At 38.5% G+C, this 19,605-nt stretch overlaps 1 protein-coding gene across 2 annotated transcripts in view; it reads right to left on the bottom strand.

The window, feature by feature from the left end:
• PGRMC1 (progesterone receptor membrane component 1) overlaps positions 1 to 19,605 on the bottom strand; it is a 52,155-nt gene that overhangs the window by 4,300 nt on the left and 28,250 nt on the right. For both annotated transcript variants that reach the window (XM_089684913.1, XM_089684914.1), the window contains exon 3: positions 10,025 to 10,180. In XM_089684913.1, coding sequence (XP_089541039.1) covers positions 10,025 to 10,180 — 156 coding nt within the window. The remainder of the gene's footprint in view (positions 1 to 10,024; positions 10,181 to 19,605) is intronic.

The following is a 19,605-nucleotide window of genomic DNA, read 5'->3' as shown; positions in this document are numbered from 1 at the left end:
GAGTTTGTAAAAAAACAAAACAAAAAAAACCAAAAACAAAAAACAAACATTGTACCTTTTCTGTAGTTACCTACACACAAACAAGCAATACCCATTTGCCGACCTCCTGCAGTAATTTTATTGAGGGCGGATGGCTCATAGAGGCATCATACCTGTACGTTGGTACCCATTTCCGGGTTCAGGGCGTCTGCACCCCCCTCACACACCAAGGACTCCTGTTGTGATTGGACACAGTGAGATATTGTCAGCAGATTTCAGCCAATGATTCTTGGCTGAGAACTGCTGATCGACTGTATTCAATTCAGAGCCCAAACACACAGGTCTCTATTCAAAGGCCACGATCTGTGTATTTCTTCTCTCTGCAAAGCAGGGAGAAGAAACAAGCAGATTTTTTTGTAAAAAGAAGCACATATTACACACATTAACACTTGTTAGGCACACACCTAACCTCTTGATTGTAACTCCTTCCCAGCTAGTGTCATTAGTACAGTATATTATTATTACTGATCACTGTATTAGTGTCACTGGTGATGTCAATGTTAGTTAGTCTACCTCCCAAACAGTGACAGATTTCCATTCACATTAGAACAGTCCCAATATAAGTCGCTTATCACAGCCATTACTGGAATATAAATACAAAATTCCAGTATAATATATACACACACACACACACACACACATATATATACATACATATATATATATATACACACACACACACATATATATATATATATATATATATATATATATATATATATATATATATATATATATATATATATATGTGTGTGTGTGTACACACACACACACACGTGTGTGTGTGTGTGTATATGTATGTATGTGTATATATATATATATATATATATATATATACACATATACATACATACATATACATACATACACACACATACATACATATACACACACACACACGTGTGTGTGTGTGTGTACACACACACACACACACACATATATATATATATATACACATACATATACACACACACACACATACATATATACACACATGCATACACACACACACACACACACGTGTATATATAAATATATACTATAGACACTAACTTTCAGACAAAAGCACTTATTGGGATTTTTTTTTCTAAAGACACGCAGCAAAATACATTTTGGCCTACATTTATGAAGAAATTTGATTTTTTTTTTTTATTGGAGATGTTTTATAACAGAAAGTAAAAAATATTTTTTTTTTCAAAATGTTTGATATTATTTTCGTTTATATAATAAATAATATAAAAATCCCAGTGGTGATCAAATACCACCAAAAGAAAGCTCTATTTGTCTGGAAAAAAATTGTATAAATTTAATTTGGGTACAGCATTGCACGAATGTGCAATTACCACTTAAATAGTGTCGTGCTGAATAGCAAAAATTGCCCTGGTCATAAAGGAGGTGAAACCTTCCGAAGCTCAAGTGGTTAAAAAGACACTATAAATAACAAAAATTCAGCTAAATACACACAAAAATATGGTATTTTTAATGCATACTTTGCATGCAGTATTTTTACTCTCTATAAATTATTTTTTACTTGCCTTTGAACTTGCAGGAAATTTTACTACTTCAAAGAGCCAATTCCATAGTGCAGCCCATCCCTTCTTGCATGCTATAGCCCTTTCATCATCTACACGTGTCTAATTGTTCTCTGTACTGGCCAGGCTCTGCTACCCCCTCACCTTCCTACATCACTTTTTATGTCATCACCAGGAAAGGAGTGAAGGGGGATACTATAGTTTCACATGACAGTTCTGAGTCTGCTAGGGCAACTGATGGAACAGTCTGGATAAAAGCGCACAGATGTGTCCCAAAGGAAATAAGTGAATGGTATATGTCAACTATGATTGGTGGGGAAAAAACTCACTGCTGCCATGGTAAAAACACATCGGTTTGTGGGAGGTATGAACAGGAGCCAGGCGCTGTGTAGTTTTGTGATAGAAATAATACACCTTGTATGGCGGTGTGTCTTTAATAAGTCATATGGTAAAACAATAATAAATAACCAGCCTGTGGCTTTAGGAAGCCAGGTTCCAAGATAGACGGCCCGTCCGCTCAGAGGGAAGCAGTGGAGTAGAATGCCTGTCAGTGCAGGGACCACGTTTACCCGACGTCCCAGCGTCCTGGATGACGTCACCACGATGTGGAGAGACAGAGGGGGGGAACTCTTGCTGGAGCCGCAGCTTTAGAAGGAAGAGGCCGGTTGCTGGGACAACATGTTTCGCACGCATGCGCTTTGTCAAGTCTGTGAAAAGTCCAGCAATCGGCCATTTTATAGGAGACCTGCACGGCAGAAGGGGCCGGCTTAACAACCAAGGGGATAATCAAAGGGATAATCAAGAGCAGACGGCTCGTCTCACAACAGGATCAGATTGCAATTGAAATATGAAAACACATTATAAGGACAGGAACAAAGTGTGATTAAAACCTAAATATGACCATATTAAAAACCTTTTGGGCTTAATTGTGTCAAAATGGCATGTGCAAGATTATCAAGGGGAAAAAAAAAAAAAAAATGGGGGGGGGGGGGGGAAAGGCTGCTTAATGAAGCTTCATTAGCCAGCTGGATGAGTTCACATCTCAAAAACATTGCTGACAGCAATAAAACACAGGAATGGTGGGAAAGATTGTCAATAATCCTATTCATATCTATAATAGTGAATAGGAAAATTATCATTATATTGGTGCTAATAATATTCATAAATATAATAAAACTACATACATATTTTATAAAACAAACTTGCATAGGTATATATAATAAAACAATATAATGAAAAAATAAAATATACACACATATATATATATATACATACATATACATTAAAAAAAAAAAATATATATATATATATATATATATATATATATATATATATATATATATATATATATATATATATATATATATATATATATATATATATACATGTGGTAATAAACAGGAAAAAAAAAAAAAATTATAAATACATTTCAGTAATTACTCTTATGGACCGAATAAACAGAGTGGTATTAGATATATAAAATATGAAAAATAATGTATAAAATATCAAAGATAATACGCTTTATCAAAGATTGACACTGCTTTCAATAACTGAGTAATCAATAAAAGAGAAAAATCATTTTTATTTCCTACAGTGTGTAGTACACCCTATTTTTATCACCTTCCCAAGATCCATAAATCCATTACTAATCCCCCTGGGCGTCCTATAGTAGCCAGCACTAATAGTTTTATTAATGGCCTGGCCAAATATATTGACTTTTTCCTTCAACCTATAGTCATGGAATTGCCATCGTTCATCAGGGACTCTAGTCACATTATAGAGGTTTTAAGCAAATATAGATGGCAATCAGGATACCATTGGGCATCATTGGATGTGTCGTCACTCTACACGTCCATCCCCCACAGAGTAGGTTTGTCTGCCCTTCAACACTTTTTATCATCAGATGCCCACATGAACTCCGTTCAGGCTAATTTTATTATTGATTGCACGGAATTCTGTTTACAACATAATTATTTTACCTTTTTAAATCAGTTTTACTTGCAAATAAACGGCACAGCTATGGGGGCAAATTTTGCTCCATGTTACGCTAATCTAACTATGGGCCTCTGGGAGAAAGAATTTATATGGTCAAACAACCCCTTTGCCCAACATATTGTCTTCTTTGGAAGATATATTGATGATATTATTTTAATCTGGGATGGTGCTCTTGACACGTTTTTACCTTTCGTACTGCATTGTAATTCCAACAAGTTTGGTTTATCATTCACTCACGTGTTTGATCCTATTAGTATAATTTTTTTAGACTTAGTTTTATCATTTGAGGGTGACACTATTCATACCACAAATCACACCAAACCCACCAGTGGTAACTCATATCTTCACTATTCAAGCTGTCACCACCCGGCATGGAAAAACAACATTCCGAGTGGCCAATTCCAGCGACTTAAAAGAAATTGTTCTAAACTCAATGATTATAAGGAATTGGGCACCGAATTGTCTGCCAAATTCTGTGAAAAAGGTTACCCCCCTACACTCATTAATGAGGCTTTCACCAAACATGGCAAAAACTCAGCCACTACAAAAACACGTGCCCATGACCAGTCAAACTCCGTTAGGTTTGTAACTGGTTATAATACGGCATATCGTAAGATTACCAAGATTATACGAAAACATTGGCACATTTTGCAACTTGATCCCCGTCTGGCACCCAGTCTTCCATCTGCTCCCCAGGTCACATTCAGAAAAGCTCAAAAATATTCTAGCTCCCAGTAAACTGTCCATGTCCTCTCAAAACAAACAGGACATTTGTTCCTTTTTCGATAACAGAGTTGGTATTTACAAATGTAAAAAGAAAGGTTGCTTGACATGCCAATTTATCACCCATGGTAAATCAGAAATTACTGATCCGAAAGGGATCTCTTATGACATTCGACATTTTATTACTTGTGCCACAGATCATGTGGTTTATGTGCTCACATGTCCCTGTAAATTGATATATGTGGGCCGCACAATACGTCCTCTACGTAAACGCATTGGAGAACATAGAAGGCTCATAAAAGATGGATGTGACAAATACAGTGTCCCTAGGCATTTTCTTTGCCATCACAACAAGAATTTTAGTGTCCTAGAAGTGATGGCCATAGAACACATTCCCAAACGAACCCTTACTGACAATGAGAGGTTAGCCCTCCTATGTAAAAGGGAAACCTTTTGGATCTATAAATTTGGATCTATGGTACCGAATGGCCTTAATGAGGACCTTGAAGTACATAGTATCATCTAAGTGGTAACTTAGGGTTCTCCATATATTTTATAATAAAACACACATCACTATTATTACATGATTATTATCTTTGATATTTTATACATTATTTTTCATATTTTATATATCTAATACCACTCTGTTTATTCGGTCCATAAGAGTAATTACTGAAATGTATTTATAATTTTTTTTTTTTTCCTGTTTATTACCACATGTATATATGTATATATATATATATATATATATATATATATATATATGTGTGTATATTTTATTTTTTCATTATATTGTTTTATTATATATACCTATGCAAGTTTGTTTTATAAAATATGTATGTAGTTTTATTATATTTATGAATATTATTAGCACCAATATAATGATAATTTTCCTATTCACTATTATAGATATGAATAGGATTATTGACAATCTTTCCCACCATTCCTGTGTTTTATTGCTGTCAGCAATGTTTTTGAGATGTGAACTCATCCAGCTGGCTAATGAAGCTTCATTAAGCAGCCTTCCCCCCCCCCCATTTTTTTTTTTTTTTCCCTTGATAATCTTGCACATGCCATTTTGACACAATTAAGCCCAAAAGGTTTTTAATATGGTCATATTTAGGTTTTAATCACACTTTGTTCCTGTCCTTATAATGTGTTTTCATATTTCAATTGCAATCTGATCCTGTTGTGAGACGAGCCGTCTGCTCTTGATTATCCCTTTGATTATCCCCTTGGTTGTTAAGCCGGCCCCTTCTGCCGTGCAGGTCTCCTATAAAATGGCCGATTGCTGGACTTTTCACAGACTTGACAAAGCGCATGCGTGCGAAACATGTTGTCCCAGCAACCGGCCTCTTCCTTCTAAAGCTGCGGCTCCAGCAAGAGTCCCCCCCCTCTGTCTCTCCACATCGTGGTGACGTCATCCAGGACGCTGGGACGTCGGGTAAACGTGGTCCCTGCACTGACAGGCATTCTACTCCACTCCTTCACTCTGAGCGGACGGGCCGTCTATCTTGGAACCTGGCTTCCTAAAGCCACAGGCTGGTTATTTATTATTGTTTTACCATATGACTTATTAAAGACACACCGCCATACAAGGTGTATTATTTCTATCACAAAACTACACAGCGCCTGGCTCCTGTTCATACCTAGGGCAACTGATGTCACACCTATGATGCCAGTTCCCCGCAGCAGTCCCAGAAGGAATCCATCAGGGCAAAACATTTTATGAAAGGAGTGAAAATCTCCATAAAGTGGGGGAACCAGAACATTGAAAGATGATCTGCTGTCAGGTTTTGTTCTAATGCACACAGCATTACACCCAGTTTCTTTCTGCTTATTTCACATACCCATGATGATATCTTATCAAGTAATCATTTAACCCCTTGATTACCACAGACACGGTCACATACAAAATAAACCTCCATTGATACAACAGTGTCTGAACAGATCAATATGTTTGATCAGATCAGCACTATACCAGCGTTCACATTAGTATAGTGTCCCCAAAACCGCAGCATTAGCGGGATCAGCCTCGGCACTGCGTTTAGCCCCTACGCTTACCCCCCCCCTTCTCCCCCAGCAAGTGCAGTGTCAGTAGATCACTGTCACTTGATACATTACACACAAAACCACAGTGTTCACAGAATCAGGCCTGATCTCTGCTAGCACTTGCCTGTAAAATTTTTTTGTAGCGGTTCAAGCAGTCCCTAACAGCCAGGTGCTCTTTTTCTTCTGAGTCACACTTGGTACCTATAAATTTAATGGCCAAAATGTCAATGGAAAGGTACCTAGTGAAAAGGCCTACAGGATCCTGAGCATGTCAGATGAGAGTGAAGGGGAAGACTCCCTGACACAATCAGCCTCAGAATACGGACCTGTAGATAGCAGTAGCAGCCTGAAAGATAGCTCAGACGATGGAGAAGAGGTCCCTGCTAAGATCAAGCATACCCAACCCCAATCCCAGGTTGCTTAGATGTTACAATCGCATGCTGACTCTCATATGCAGCAGAGTGCCAGTACTAGTGCCGCTCTACCTTTTGGTGAACTGGCAAGCACCAGCGGCCTAGTGCATTCTGGTCCTTCACATACCAGCACTGCAGTATCACTTGGTGATGTGGGTAGCCCCATAAGTGCAGTACAAGCTGGTGCGGTGGCAAACACAAGTATTGTCCCGCAGCCAGCAAGAATTCGAATACAGGCCCGTAGAGCCCCTAGTATCCTTCCGGATGTGCTTGGAAATCCCGATTGGCAGCCCACAAATTCTGCAGCACCCATGCTTCTACCATTCATTGCCCAACCCGGAATTCAGGTGGAAACAGCAAATTTAAATACTCCACTTGATTTTTTGGAGCGGTTTTTCATGCCACCAACCCAAATTCAAACCTTGCCAGACCATTCGCATAGAAATCCATTACGGTTTCTGAATTGAAAGTTTTTTTGGGCCAAACCCTCAACATGGGCATTACTAAAAAAATGAATTGCGGTTGTATTGGTCCACAGAACCAATTCATCATATGTCTGTGTTCTCTCCTGCCATGGCCAGGTATAGATATGAGAACATAATGTGTTTTATGCATTTCAATGACAACACACTCTTTTGTCGTTGGGGTGACCCTGATGCTGACCGGCTCCACAAAATTCGGCCCCTTGTAAAACCCCTTAACCAAAAATTTGCATATGTCTATACTCCCTAGCAAAACATCTGCGTTGATGAGTCCCTCAATTTTTCTGGAGGAGCTCAGCTATGAGGAAAGATTAGAGGAACTGAATTTATTCTCTCTTGAGAAGAGGAGATTAAGGGGAGATATGATCTCCATGTATAATACATAAGGGGGGGGGATATGATCACCATGTATAATACATAAGGGGGGGGATATGATCACCATGTATAATACATAAGGGGGGGGGATATGATCACCATGTATAATACATAAGGGGGGGGATATGATCACCATGTATAATACATAAGGGGGGATATTATCTCCACATATAATACATAAGGGGGGGGGGATATGATCCCCATGTATAATACATAAGGGGGGATATTATCTCCACATATAATACATAAGGGGGGGGGGATATGATCCCCATGTATAATACATAAGGGGGGGGGGGATATGATCACCATGTATAATACATAAGGGGGGGGGATATGATCACCATGTATAATACATAAGGGGGGATATTATCTCCACATATAATACATAAGGGGGGGGATATGATCCCCATGTATAATACATAAGGGGGGATATTATCTCCACATATAATACATAAGGGGGGGGGGATATGATCACCATGTAGAATACATAAGGGGGGGGATATGATCCCCATGTAGAATACATAAGGGGGGGGATATGATCCCCATGTAGAATACATAAGGGGGGGGATATGATCCCCATGTAGAATACATAAGGGGGGGGATATGATCCCCATGTAGAATACATAAGGGGGGGGATATGATCCCCATGTAGAATACACAAGGGGGGGGATATGATCCCCATGTAGAATACATAAGGGGGGGGGATATGATCCCCATGTAGAATACATAAGGGGGGATATGATCACCATGTATAAATACATAAGGGGGGGGGGGAATGAGCTCCATGTAAAATACATCAGTGGTTCATAGTGAACTCTGTGTAGAGTTTTTCACCTTCATCACAGAGGACAAGGAGGCACTCTTTATGTCTGGAGGAAAAGAAATTTAATCTCCAAACACGGAAAGGTTTCTTCACAGTAAGAGCTGTGAAAATGTGGAATAGACTCGCTTAAGAGTTGGTTCTGGCCAGCTCAGTGAATTTCTTTAAAAAAGGCCTGGATTCTTTCTTGGATACACAGAATATAACTGGTTACTAACATTTATAGGTAAAGTTGATCCAAAAAATATCCGATTGCCTCTCTGGGGATCACAAAGGAATTTTTTCCCCTGCAGGAGCAAATTGGATCATGCTTTGCTGTTTTTTTTTGCCTTCCTTTGGGTCAACTGTGGGTATAGGATTAGAACCTTTTAAAAAAATGTTATGGTTAAACTGGAAGGACTTTTGTCTTTTTTCCGCCAGACTAACTATGTAACTAATGTATAAAAACCTTCAGCCTTTAGAAACAGTTTAAGCAACATACATTTTAATTTTTTCTCCAAAAACTAGAAAAACAGTTCAGATGATGTTCCACTTTAAATACTCTATGGATTTTATTTTTCTCCTTCAGTCAATGTTTTAGAACAACAGACATAGACTTGTGTTGGATCCTGTAATGCATTTTAAGGCTTTTTGAGTTTGTATTGAGATAACATCTTGACTGGTGGAAATATAGATAAAATTTTGTAGATGAAAACAAATTGTGCAAACCACACTTACAGCATAAACATAAAGTAGAGCCAGCGGTTTGGAAAACCTATTTGATTTTTATCCATAGAATGGCAGTGGAGCTGTTCTAGGTATGTCCAGCTCTTAGGTGGCTTCAGGGCTGAGCTGGGATGTCCTGGGAAAAGGTTTGATTCCCCGGGAAGAAGGGAAGTCTGGATTGTTATTCCTTCAACTATAAAGAGTGGACTTACAAGTATAATGAGGATATCTTGATGGCACAAAGCTATTAGAGGGAGTTGAAATTCATTGGCCAGTTCATGAAAACATTATTATAATAGGGTAGCTTCCTATAGAAACCAGTCAAGGTTTTGGCTCTCTCTTTTCAATATATACCTTAGTCTAGTGATGAAAAGCAGCCCTTGCATTCATATCAAACAAATGTACATTTTTCCATGAATCTAAATTCTAGAGAAATTATAACAAAACTCTCATGCCAGCCCAAAACTTCTTTTAAGACAAACCAAACATTTACACTACAGCTTCCAGTCCAGGGCTATATGCCGATACACATGTTGAAGTGTTTATGTAGAACAGGGGTCTCCAAACTTTCTAAATAAATGGCCAGTTTACTGTCCTTTAAACTTTAGGGGGGCCAGACACTGGTGTGAGTGGGAGGCATAATACCCCATCATTGGTAATGGGAGGAAATGTACCCCATCATTGGTGTCAGTAAGATGAATAGTGCCCGATCATTGGGGTTAGTGGGAGGAACAGTGTTTCGTATCAGTGAGAGCAACAGTGCCTCAAGGGCCGAATAAAGGCAAGCAAAGGGCTGTATCTGGCCCCCAGTTTGGAGACCACTAGTCTAGAAGCTCTTGTAGCTTATAGAAACATACAATTAACAGCTTCAGTTATAATACAACTTACAGGTAAATTGTTGTTCCCAGTCACTTAATGTCTCCCGCTGTGAATCTGTTAAATCGGAGAGGTCATCATATGTATCTCTTAAGGCTTCTTTATCAAGGCAGAAAGTAGCAAGACCACGAGAAGCATCACGTCCAGCGAACACTCCATAAGGCCCCTCTGCAACCAAGACAAAAGTTTTATATAACAAAACATAGCATCCAGTTGATCAAGAAATCAGTTTTAGAACCTTAATAAACTCATAATCTGAATGAAAGAATTACTGCTCATAAGTATACACAAAAACTGTACAATTATGTACAAGTGTGTATATCAAAGTTTATTCTTTGCATTGTAATAATAATCATCTGCTGGTTGTAGACAGATTACATGGGAACGGTCTTTGGCAAACACAACAGAAGACAAATACATAACAAGTGGGTCTGGGGACTATGTTGTAAAAGAAATGAAAAATAAAATAGAAACTTTAAGAGTCAGGACTTTGTAGGAAGCCTTCCCACATCAGTCAGCTGAAGGCTGTTGTATGTCCATGGAAATAAAATCATTTTATGAACACATAATTGGTGGGATTGGGCAACCATCATTGTGTATCTATGGGTAGCCAAATAAAGGGGGGAAAAAAAAAGCATTGAAAGACAATACATGAGCCTATAGCATGGAAGAAAGAGCAGGGACACACATTCTTGTAGACATAAAAATTAATCCTACCTACCAGAACATGTCTAAATGTATACTATAGTTACCATTAATTCCCTCTGCCAAATACAAGATCAGCATTAAAGTGGTCCTAAACCCTTACATATACCCAGTGAAGTGACTGGCCACAGGTGATACACAGATTAAACAAATCCTCCTACATAAGTTGTATCTCCTTTATCTGCAGTCTTCTCTTCTCTACATCTGTTCAAAGTGCTGAATTTTAAAGCTTATCTGAGAGTTCAGAAAAAAGGAGGCGGATAGCTGAAATCCCACTCTGCAGAATGAGCAGATTTCTGAGAGCTGACTGGAGGTAAGGCCCCCCCCCCCCCCCACACACACACACACACACACACACACACAGCTGAGGCTATCAATCTTCTGGATGTCCCTCCCTGTCACCATTTTTCTCTTGTTGTCAGGAAAATGTGTCAGAACTTTAGCTCTGAGAAAATAATCAGTATATAATTTATGAAAACAGGCGGGCATCTAGAATTAACGAGATTCCCTACTAATTTTCATAAATTAACTGATATCCGAGTTCTTTATTTGCGCCAATTTGAAGACGAAATAAAAATAAGCAATAATGTACAAAAATATATATTTATTGATAATAAAATCAGTGCAAAATGGTAATGAAATATAATAGGTGATAAATAAACAATTCAAAATTGCAGTACAATGATCTAATCAAAATAATGGTTAGAAATTCAAGCCAACAGTTACTTTCAAATATTAATGAATTGAAATCAGCTGTCTAGAAATTGCAGCAGGTGACTTTTAGTAACTCAACAACATGTGACAACGGCTATGCAAAATGACCACGTGATATTCAAAGCTCAACGAGTAAATTAGCATGAATTGATTAGAAATACCATACACAGGCCAATCCAATCATCTTAGAATCTGAGGTCAAGATCAATTATCTATCTATCTATCTATCTATCGAAACCATTGACCAGAAGCTAAATATAGCTTTGGGGTATTTAAAATAGAATTCCCCTCCCCCCCCCCCCCCCCAGAGAATTGAAAATAACTTATACTGCAGTTAAAATTACTTCAAATCAAATCCTGTGCTAACCTGCTAACCATAACCGTTACTGGACTAAACAATTTAGCTGGAGATATAAGGCTAGTATAAGTTAGCTGATGAAAATCAAAGTTATAGTTACCAATATGGACTCTATGGTGTCAGTGATGTCAGCTTTCAGTCAGCTTACGTCAAGGTGTGTCTGTGTCAGTCTGTTGTCCCTTATCTCTTGTCTTGTGATCTCCTGTCTTTTTTTTTTTTAAATTGGTGATGTGTCCTCCCTGTCTCTGTCTATCTACTTTTATCCCCCCATAAAACCTAGGCGGGCGAATCTTATCTCACCTAAATGTGATGTCAGACTAGGTGTCATTTTCTCTACTAATTGATTTCAATTACCTGAATGGGGCAGTATAAAATTAGGAATGATTTTGGGTATCTCTGACATGTCTTCTGTAAGTGTCAAAGGTTGACCTTTACCTCGGCTAGTAAGAATATCATACATATACACAGTGAAGGAAGTAAGTATTTGATCCCCTGCTGATTTTGAATGTTTGCCCACTCACAAAGAAATTATCAGTCTAAAAATTGAATGGTAGGTGTATTGTCACACAGAGACAGAATAGCAACAAAAAAATGCAAAAAAAATGCATGTCTAACAAATTATGCACGGATTTGCTCCCCTATTATTCAGCAGGATTTCTGGCTACCAGGTGTCTTTCATAAAGGTAACAAGCTGAGATTAGAAGCAGTCTCTTAAAAGGGAGTGCTGCTAATCACATTACCTGAATAAAAGATACCTGTCCACAGGAGCAATCAAACAATCAGATTTCAAACTCTCCACCATGGCAAAGGCCAAAGAGCTGTCCAAGGATGTCAAGGACAAGATTGTAGACTTACACAAGGCTGGAATGGGCTACCAAACTATCGCCAAGGAGCTTGATGAGAAGGTGACAACAGTTGGTGCAATCATTCACAAATGGAAGAAACACAAAACAACTGTCAGTCTCCCTAAGTCTGGTGCACCATGCAAGATCTCACCTCGTGGAGTGTCAATGATCATGACAACAGTGACGAATCATCTCAGAACTATACGTGAGGATCTTGTCAATAATCTCCAGGCAGCTGGGACCACAGTCACCAAGAAAACAATTGGTAACACACTACGCCGACAAGGATTGAAATCCTGCAGTGCCCACAAGGTCCCTCTGCTCAAGAAAGTACATGTCCAGGCCCGTCTAAAGTTTGCCACTGAACATCTGAATGATGCAGAGGAGGACTGGTTGAAAGTGTTGTGGTCAGATGAGACCAAAATCGAGCTCTTTGGTATCAACTCAACTTGCCGTGTTTGGAGGAGGAAGAATGCTGCCTATGACCCCAAGAACATTATCCCAACTGTCAAACATGGTGGTGGAAACATTCTGCTTTGGGGGTGTTTTTCTGCTAAGGGAAAAGCACAACTGCACCGCATCAAAGGGACGATGAAAAGGGCAATGTACAGTCAAATCTTGGGTGAGGACCTTCTTCCCTCGGCCAGGGCATTGAAAATGGGTCATGGATAGTAGTTTCAGCATGACAATGACCCAAAACACACGGCCAAGGCAACAAAGGAGTGGCTCAAGAAGAAGCACATTAAGGTCCTGGAGTGGCCTAGCCAGTCTCCAGACTTTAATCCAATCGAAAATCTGTGGAGGGAGCTGAAAGTTCGAGTTGCCAAGTTCGAGTTGTCAGCTACCAAACCTTAATGACTTGGAGAGGATCTACCAAGAGGAGTGGGCCAAAATCCCTCCTGAGATGTGTGCAAACCTGGTGGCCAACTACAGGAAACGTCTGACCTCTGTGATTGCCAACAAGGGATTTGCCACCAAGTACTAAGTCATGTTTTGTGAAGGGGATCAAATACTTATTTCCCTCATGAACATGCAAATCAGTGCATAATATGGTAGACATGCATGTCTTTTGAATTTTTTATTGCTATTCTGTCTCTCAGTGTTACAATACACCTACCATTCGATTTTTAGACTGATCATTTCTTAGTGAGTGGGCAAACAATCAAAACAGCAGGGGATCAAATACTTATTTCCTTCACTAATTAATATATATATATATATATTTTGATATTGAATATGGTAATATAAAACCTGAAATTACACTGTGTTCACTTCATGCATTACTAATAAAAATGCAATTGACATTTTTGGTTAAAATATTCCTGTCAAATGATATTAACACCAAATGCAATATAAAGTTTAATGTGCACTCTTTTCCAGACGTTTATGGAAAAAAAAAAAGAAATCATTGTGAGCAGTTCTTTTGCCTTTTATTCAATCTAGACATGGACTAATCCATTTATCTTACAACTTGGTATCATGTCTAGTCTTTATCTTGTAGCTGTTGGATACCACCATACCTCCCCCCAAATTTATAACCTGGGAACATAAGCTGTAACAACTTTGGAACACTTAGAATCTGTGTTCAGAAACCATGAAAATGGGATATACAGAACAAAATGGCTTCCAGCATGCCCATGTAGAGATAAGTTCAGGTCTTCCTATTTCATTCTATGAGCCCAGAACAGTTCTGACAGCTGATAGTAGAGGAACGAAGCAGCAGATAGAAATTACACTTAGTGCTCTGGATTGAGACAAGCACACACTGTAGAGGGATATGCTTTTTTCATAGTTCATGTCTGAGGTTTATAACCACTTTAAAAAAAACCTAGGTCCTCCATAAAAAACAAGTTCATAACTTAAAGTAATTGTAAACCCACCAATTCAGTTTAAAGTAGAAATGAAAGGCAAAACATTTGTATATATATATATATATATATATATATATATATATATATATATATATATATATATATATATATATATACATATATATATATATACATACAGTTGCAAGAAAAAGTATGTGAACCCCTTGGGATTACGTGGAGTTTTGCATGAATTGGGCATAAAATGTGCTCTGAACGTCATCTAAGTCACAACAATAGAAGAACACAGTCTGCTGAACATAATACTACACAAACATTAGATGTTGCCATGGTTTAATTGCACATAACATGTAAACATTCACAGTGCAGAGAGGAAAAAGTATGTGAACCTTTGGACTTAATAACTGGTTGACCATCCTGTGGCAGCAATAACCTCAACCAAACGTTTCCTGTAGTTGCAGATCAGACCTGCACAACGATCTGGAGTAATTTTGGACCACTCCTCTTCACAAAACTGTTTCAGTGTAGCAATATGCTTGGGATGTCTGGTGTGAATCGCTCTCTTAAGGTCATGCCACAGCATTTCAATCGGGTTGAGGTCAGGACTCTGACTGGGCCACTCCAGAAGGCGTATTCTGTGCTGTTGCGGCCATTGTTTTGTTGAATTACTTGTATGCTTTGGGTTATTGTCCTGTTGCATCACCCATCCTCTGCGGAGATTCAGTTGGCGGACAGATGGTCTTACGTTTTCCTGCAAAATGTCTTGATAAACTCTGGAATTCATTTTCCCATCAATGACAACTATCCGTCCAGGCCCTGAGGCAGCAAAGCAGCCCCAAACCATGATGCTCCCTCCGCCATGTTTTACAGTGGGGATGAGGTTTTGATGTTGGTGTGCTGTGCCTTTTTTTCTCCACACATAGTGTTGTGTGTTCTTCCCAAACAATTCAATCTTGGTTTCATCTGTCCACAGTATATTTTGCCAGTAGTGCTGTGGAACATCCAGGTGCTCTTTTGCAAACTTCAAACGTGCTGCAATATTCTTTTTGGACAGCAATGGCTTCCTCCGTGGTGTCCTCCCATGTACTCCATTCTTGTTTAATGTTTTCCGTATTGTAGATGTGTCAACAAAAATGTTAGCATATGCCAGAGATTTCTGTAGGTCTTTAGCTGACACTCTGGAATTCTTCTTTACCTCATGCAGCATTCTGCGCTGTGCTCTTGCAGTCATTTTTACAGGACGACCAGGCCTAGGGAGAGTAGCAACAGTGCTAAACTTTCTCCATTTGTAGACAGTCTGTCTTACCGTGGACACATGAACATCAAGGCTTTTGGAGATACTTTTGTAACCCTTTCCAGCTTCATGCAAGTCAACAATTCTTGATCGTAGGTCTTCTGAGAGCTCTTTTCTGCGAGGCATGGTTCACATCAGACAGTGCTTCTTGAAACCAGTAAACCCAAAACAGGTGTGTGTTTTTTAAGGGCAGGACAGCTGTCAGCAACACATCCAATATCATCACACTGATTGGAGTCAATGTTGGCTCACTCCTGGCTCCAATTAGCTCTGGGAGAAGTCATTAAGCTAGGGCCTCACATACTTTGTCCTCCCTGCACTGTGAATGTTTACATGTTATGTGCAATTAAACCATGGCAACCTCTAATGTTTGTGTAGTATTATGTTCAGCAGACTGGGTTCTTCTATTGTTGTGACTTAGATGACGTTCAGATCAAATTTTATGCCCAATTCATGCAAAACTCCACGTAATCCCAAGGGGTTCACATACTTTTTCTTGCAACTGTATATATATCTATATCTATATATCTATCATTATAAATACCTTTCTATCCCCTTTTTTTTTTTAATAAGTGATCACATTCCCTCTGTTCTCAGCTGCATAAGAGCTTGAGGGAGAAGAAGCAGCACATTGATCTTCCCATTGAATGGCTGTGCTGGGGGGTTGCTAGCAGAAGTCTGATAATTGGGGGAGAGAAAGCTAGCTAGAGAACTGACTACACTGTACTCTCCTGCCTAGTGTGGTCAGTTTTTAGTAGAAAAGCAGAGGGACTAGCAGAAACACCAGGGATTTCACACAAGCAATACAAAAAGAACAGGATACTTTTTCATGCAAGTACATGGTACAACAGGCATGTATCAGGAATATGAAATGATGGGTTTACATATTCTTTAATAGATACTTACCCCTTAACAAACCATATAATGCATTTGCCCAGTCTAAGGATCCATGAACACTAGGAGCAGAAAAAAATGCCAGAACCTCAATTAGAAAAAGCGTCATAAAAAACGTTCATAGTAACTTGGTATTGCACAGGAGTCTAGGAGAGTTTACGGACATTTGCCTTTTTAAGCCTTTTGTTCCAAAACATCTCTGCTCATTTTTCACTATAAGGCTCCATGCACACTGTGAGGGTTTTTGCCGGCCACCATTCGGGAGGGAAGAGGTTAAAAAACACTGTTTCTACATTAGTTTTGTCTGTAGAAGCAGCTCAGTGTTATCCTATGTGTCCATGCACGTTAGGACGATTAGAGGCATATTTTAAGCTCAACATTTAGAGGCAGGAAAAAAAATACTTCTGCTTTGCATTTTTGATTAGAGCCTTCTGGCAGAAAAAAAAATGCTAAACTCTCCTACTTGCCTAAGGCTCCCTTGGCAGAGAAAAAACACTGATATAGAGCGTTACTGTACATATTTTAGGCGAGTTTAGGAGAGTTAGCGTTTTTTCCCCAACCAGAAAGCTCCAATCAAAAACGCAAACCAGAAGGGTTTTTTTTCTCTTGCCTTTAAACGTTGAGCTTAAAATATGCCTCTAAATCATCCTAATGTGCATGGACACATACTCTACATTATATAAAATTATTCCAAAAAGAATCTCCCCCTCTTTAAACAAATTCCCAACTGAGATATATAAACAAAACACACCCCTTAAGAGTGATAATTAATAGTAAAACCAACAATAAGCATAAATAAGTCCAGTGTCTTAATAGTTCAAAAAGCACTCAAAATGATAAAATGATAAACTTGAAATTTTCTTATAGTGTTGGTTGCATCCGGTGACTTTTGTGAAAACCTCAAAAATAAAATAAAAACTCAGATAGTGTATTAAACGTAACATTAAGTGGAAAAAAAAACAAAAAATTATATATATATATATATATATATATATATATATATATATATATATATATATATATATATATATATATTCAAAAATACAATACTGTGTGAAACACAAAAAAGTGAAACTCGTGAAAAAAATTATTTTCAAAACAGCACTCGTGCTCAATCCTAAAGTGTTTCACTCAGTGAAAACCATAACCCACGTGTGGCACTTCTAATAAATGAGGCATATATACCCTTACCAACAGTAAGAAAACAAACGCTTTAAGGTATCAACTGTAGAAATCATCCAACAAATGTTTCTCCTCCTTCACTTGTTTGCAGAGTAACACTGTGCTATCATCCTTCCATGATCATTCACAAGCCTTGATCCCAAATTGCCAGGCTCCAATCATATAATAGAAAATAACCATAGTGTGACTCCGTATATTTATAAGATCATACTGCTTTAATATATCTGCTTACATTTAAAAACACTCAGAAAAGCATTTGGATCAATACCCCAATTTCTGGAGATTACCAGGCAGTTTCCATATGAAGTGTGCAGCGATTCCCACAACAAAGATGGCCGCTGTTGCACTTCCGGTTCCTGCTCCTTACATCCGACGTCACTTCCTCATGACGCGTTTCGTCACATCCAGGACTTGGTCATAAGAGATAAGAACGTCGGGACACCTGGCCGCAATATATAACACTCCTCAGCCTATTAACAATTCTCCGATCGCCATATTGAATCAGGGAAAAGTCACCCATACTCAACCGAACAGCTGGATCTTAAAATGTCGTGACTACCCTCCCCGTTCGATCGGAACATAGGGCTATGGACAGCGGCAGTTGGCATAACACCTATATCCTATAACACACATTTAGGTAGAGATATATATATATTTATTAGCTAAACAACAGACAAACCATAATTTCTCACAGTTTACATTATAAGACATTTCTTATCCCAAGATTTTATCTGCATAAATTATCATCCTATTAATCTGCTTTATACATATATTAAAATACATAATTCACAGTTATTCACATATTAAAATACATAAACAAATACTCAACCCATACTCTATATTGCCAAAAGTATTGGGATGCCTGCCTTTACACACACATGAAATTTAATAGCATCCCAGTCTTAGTCCATAGGGTTCAATATTGAGTTGGCCCACCCTTTGCAGCTATAACAGTTTCATCTCTTCTGGGAAGGCGGTCCACAAGGTTTAGGAGTGTGTCTATGGGAATGTTTGACCATTCTTCCAGAAGAGCATTTGTGAGGTCAGGCACTGATGTCGGACAAGAAGGCCTGGCTCGCAGTCTCTGCTCTAATTCATCCCAAAAGGTTTTCTGTTGGGTTGAGGTCAGGACTCTGTGCAGGCCAGTCAAGTCCCTCCACCCCAAAAACTCACTCACCTATATCTTTATGGACCTTGCTTTGTGCACTGGTGTGCAGTCATGTTGGAACAGGAAGGGACCATCCCCAAACTAAAGATGCTCCATTCTTTAGAAAAAAAAACAGGTTACTAGACTTACGATAAGTCTTGTAACACAGAATACAACTTCCCACGATGGAGTAAAGTATTGTACTATAATGTAGACTTTTGTTTCCGAAAACATGCAGTCTCGGTCACTTGATTTTTTATGGACGAATACTGTACTGATTAACTACTTGCCCTCCAGAGGATTTACCCCCCTTCCTGACCAGGCCATCTTTTGCGTTTCGGCGCAGTGCCACACAGCATTGATTTAACTGACAACTGCGCGGTCATGCAACGCTGCACCCAAATGAAATTTAAATCATTTTTTCCACAAATAGAAATTTCTTTCAGTGGTATTTGATAAACTGTGCAGTTATATTTTGTGCAAAAAAAAAAAAAAAAAAAAAAAAAAAAAAAAAAAAAAAGGACCGACAATTGAGAAAAAAAAAAAAAATTACTTTTTGCTATTAAACATGTCCAGTAAAAAGATTTTAAAAATCATATTTCGGCATAAATTTAGGCCAAAATGT

This window comes from Staurois parvus, unplaced genomic scaffold (genome assembly GCF_062004578.1).
Source record: "Staurois parvus isolate SC_StPar_1 unplaced genomic scaffold, SC_StPar_1.0 ptg000361l, whole genome shotgun sequence".
NCBI lineage: Eukaryota > Metazoa > Chordata > Amphibia > Anura > Ranidae > Staurois > Staurois parvus.
Note: the sequence above shows the minus strand (reverse complement) of the source record. Positions and strands in the feature narration are given on the sequence as shown.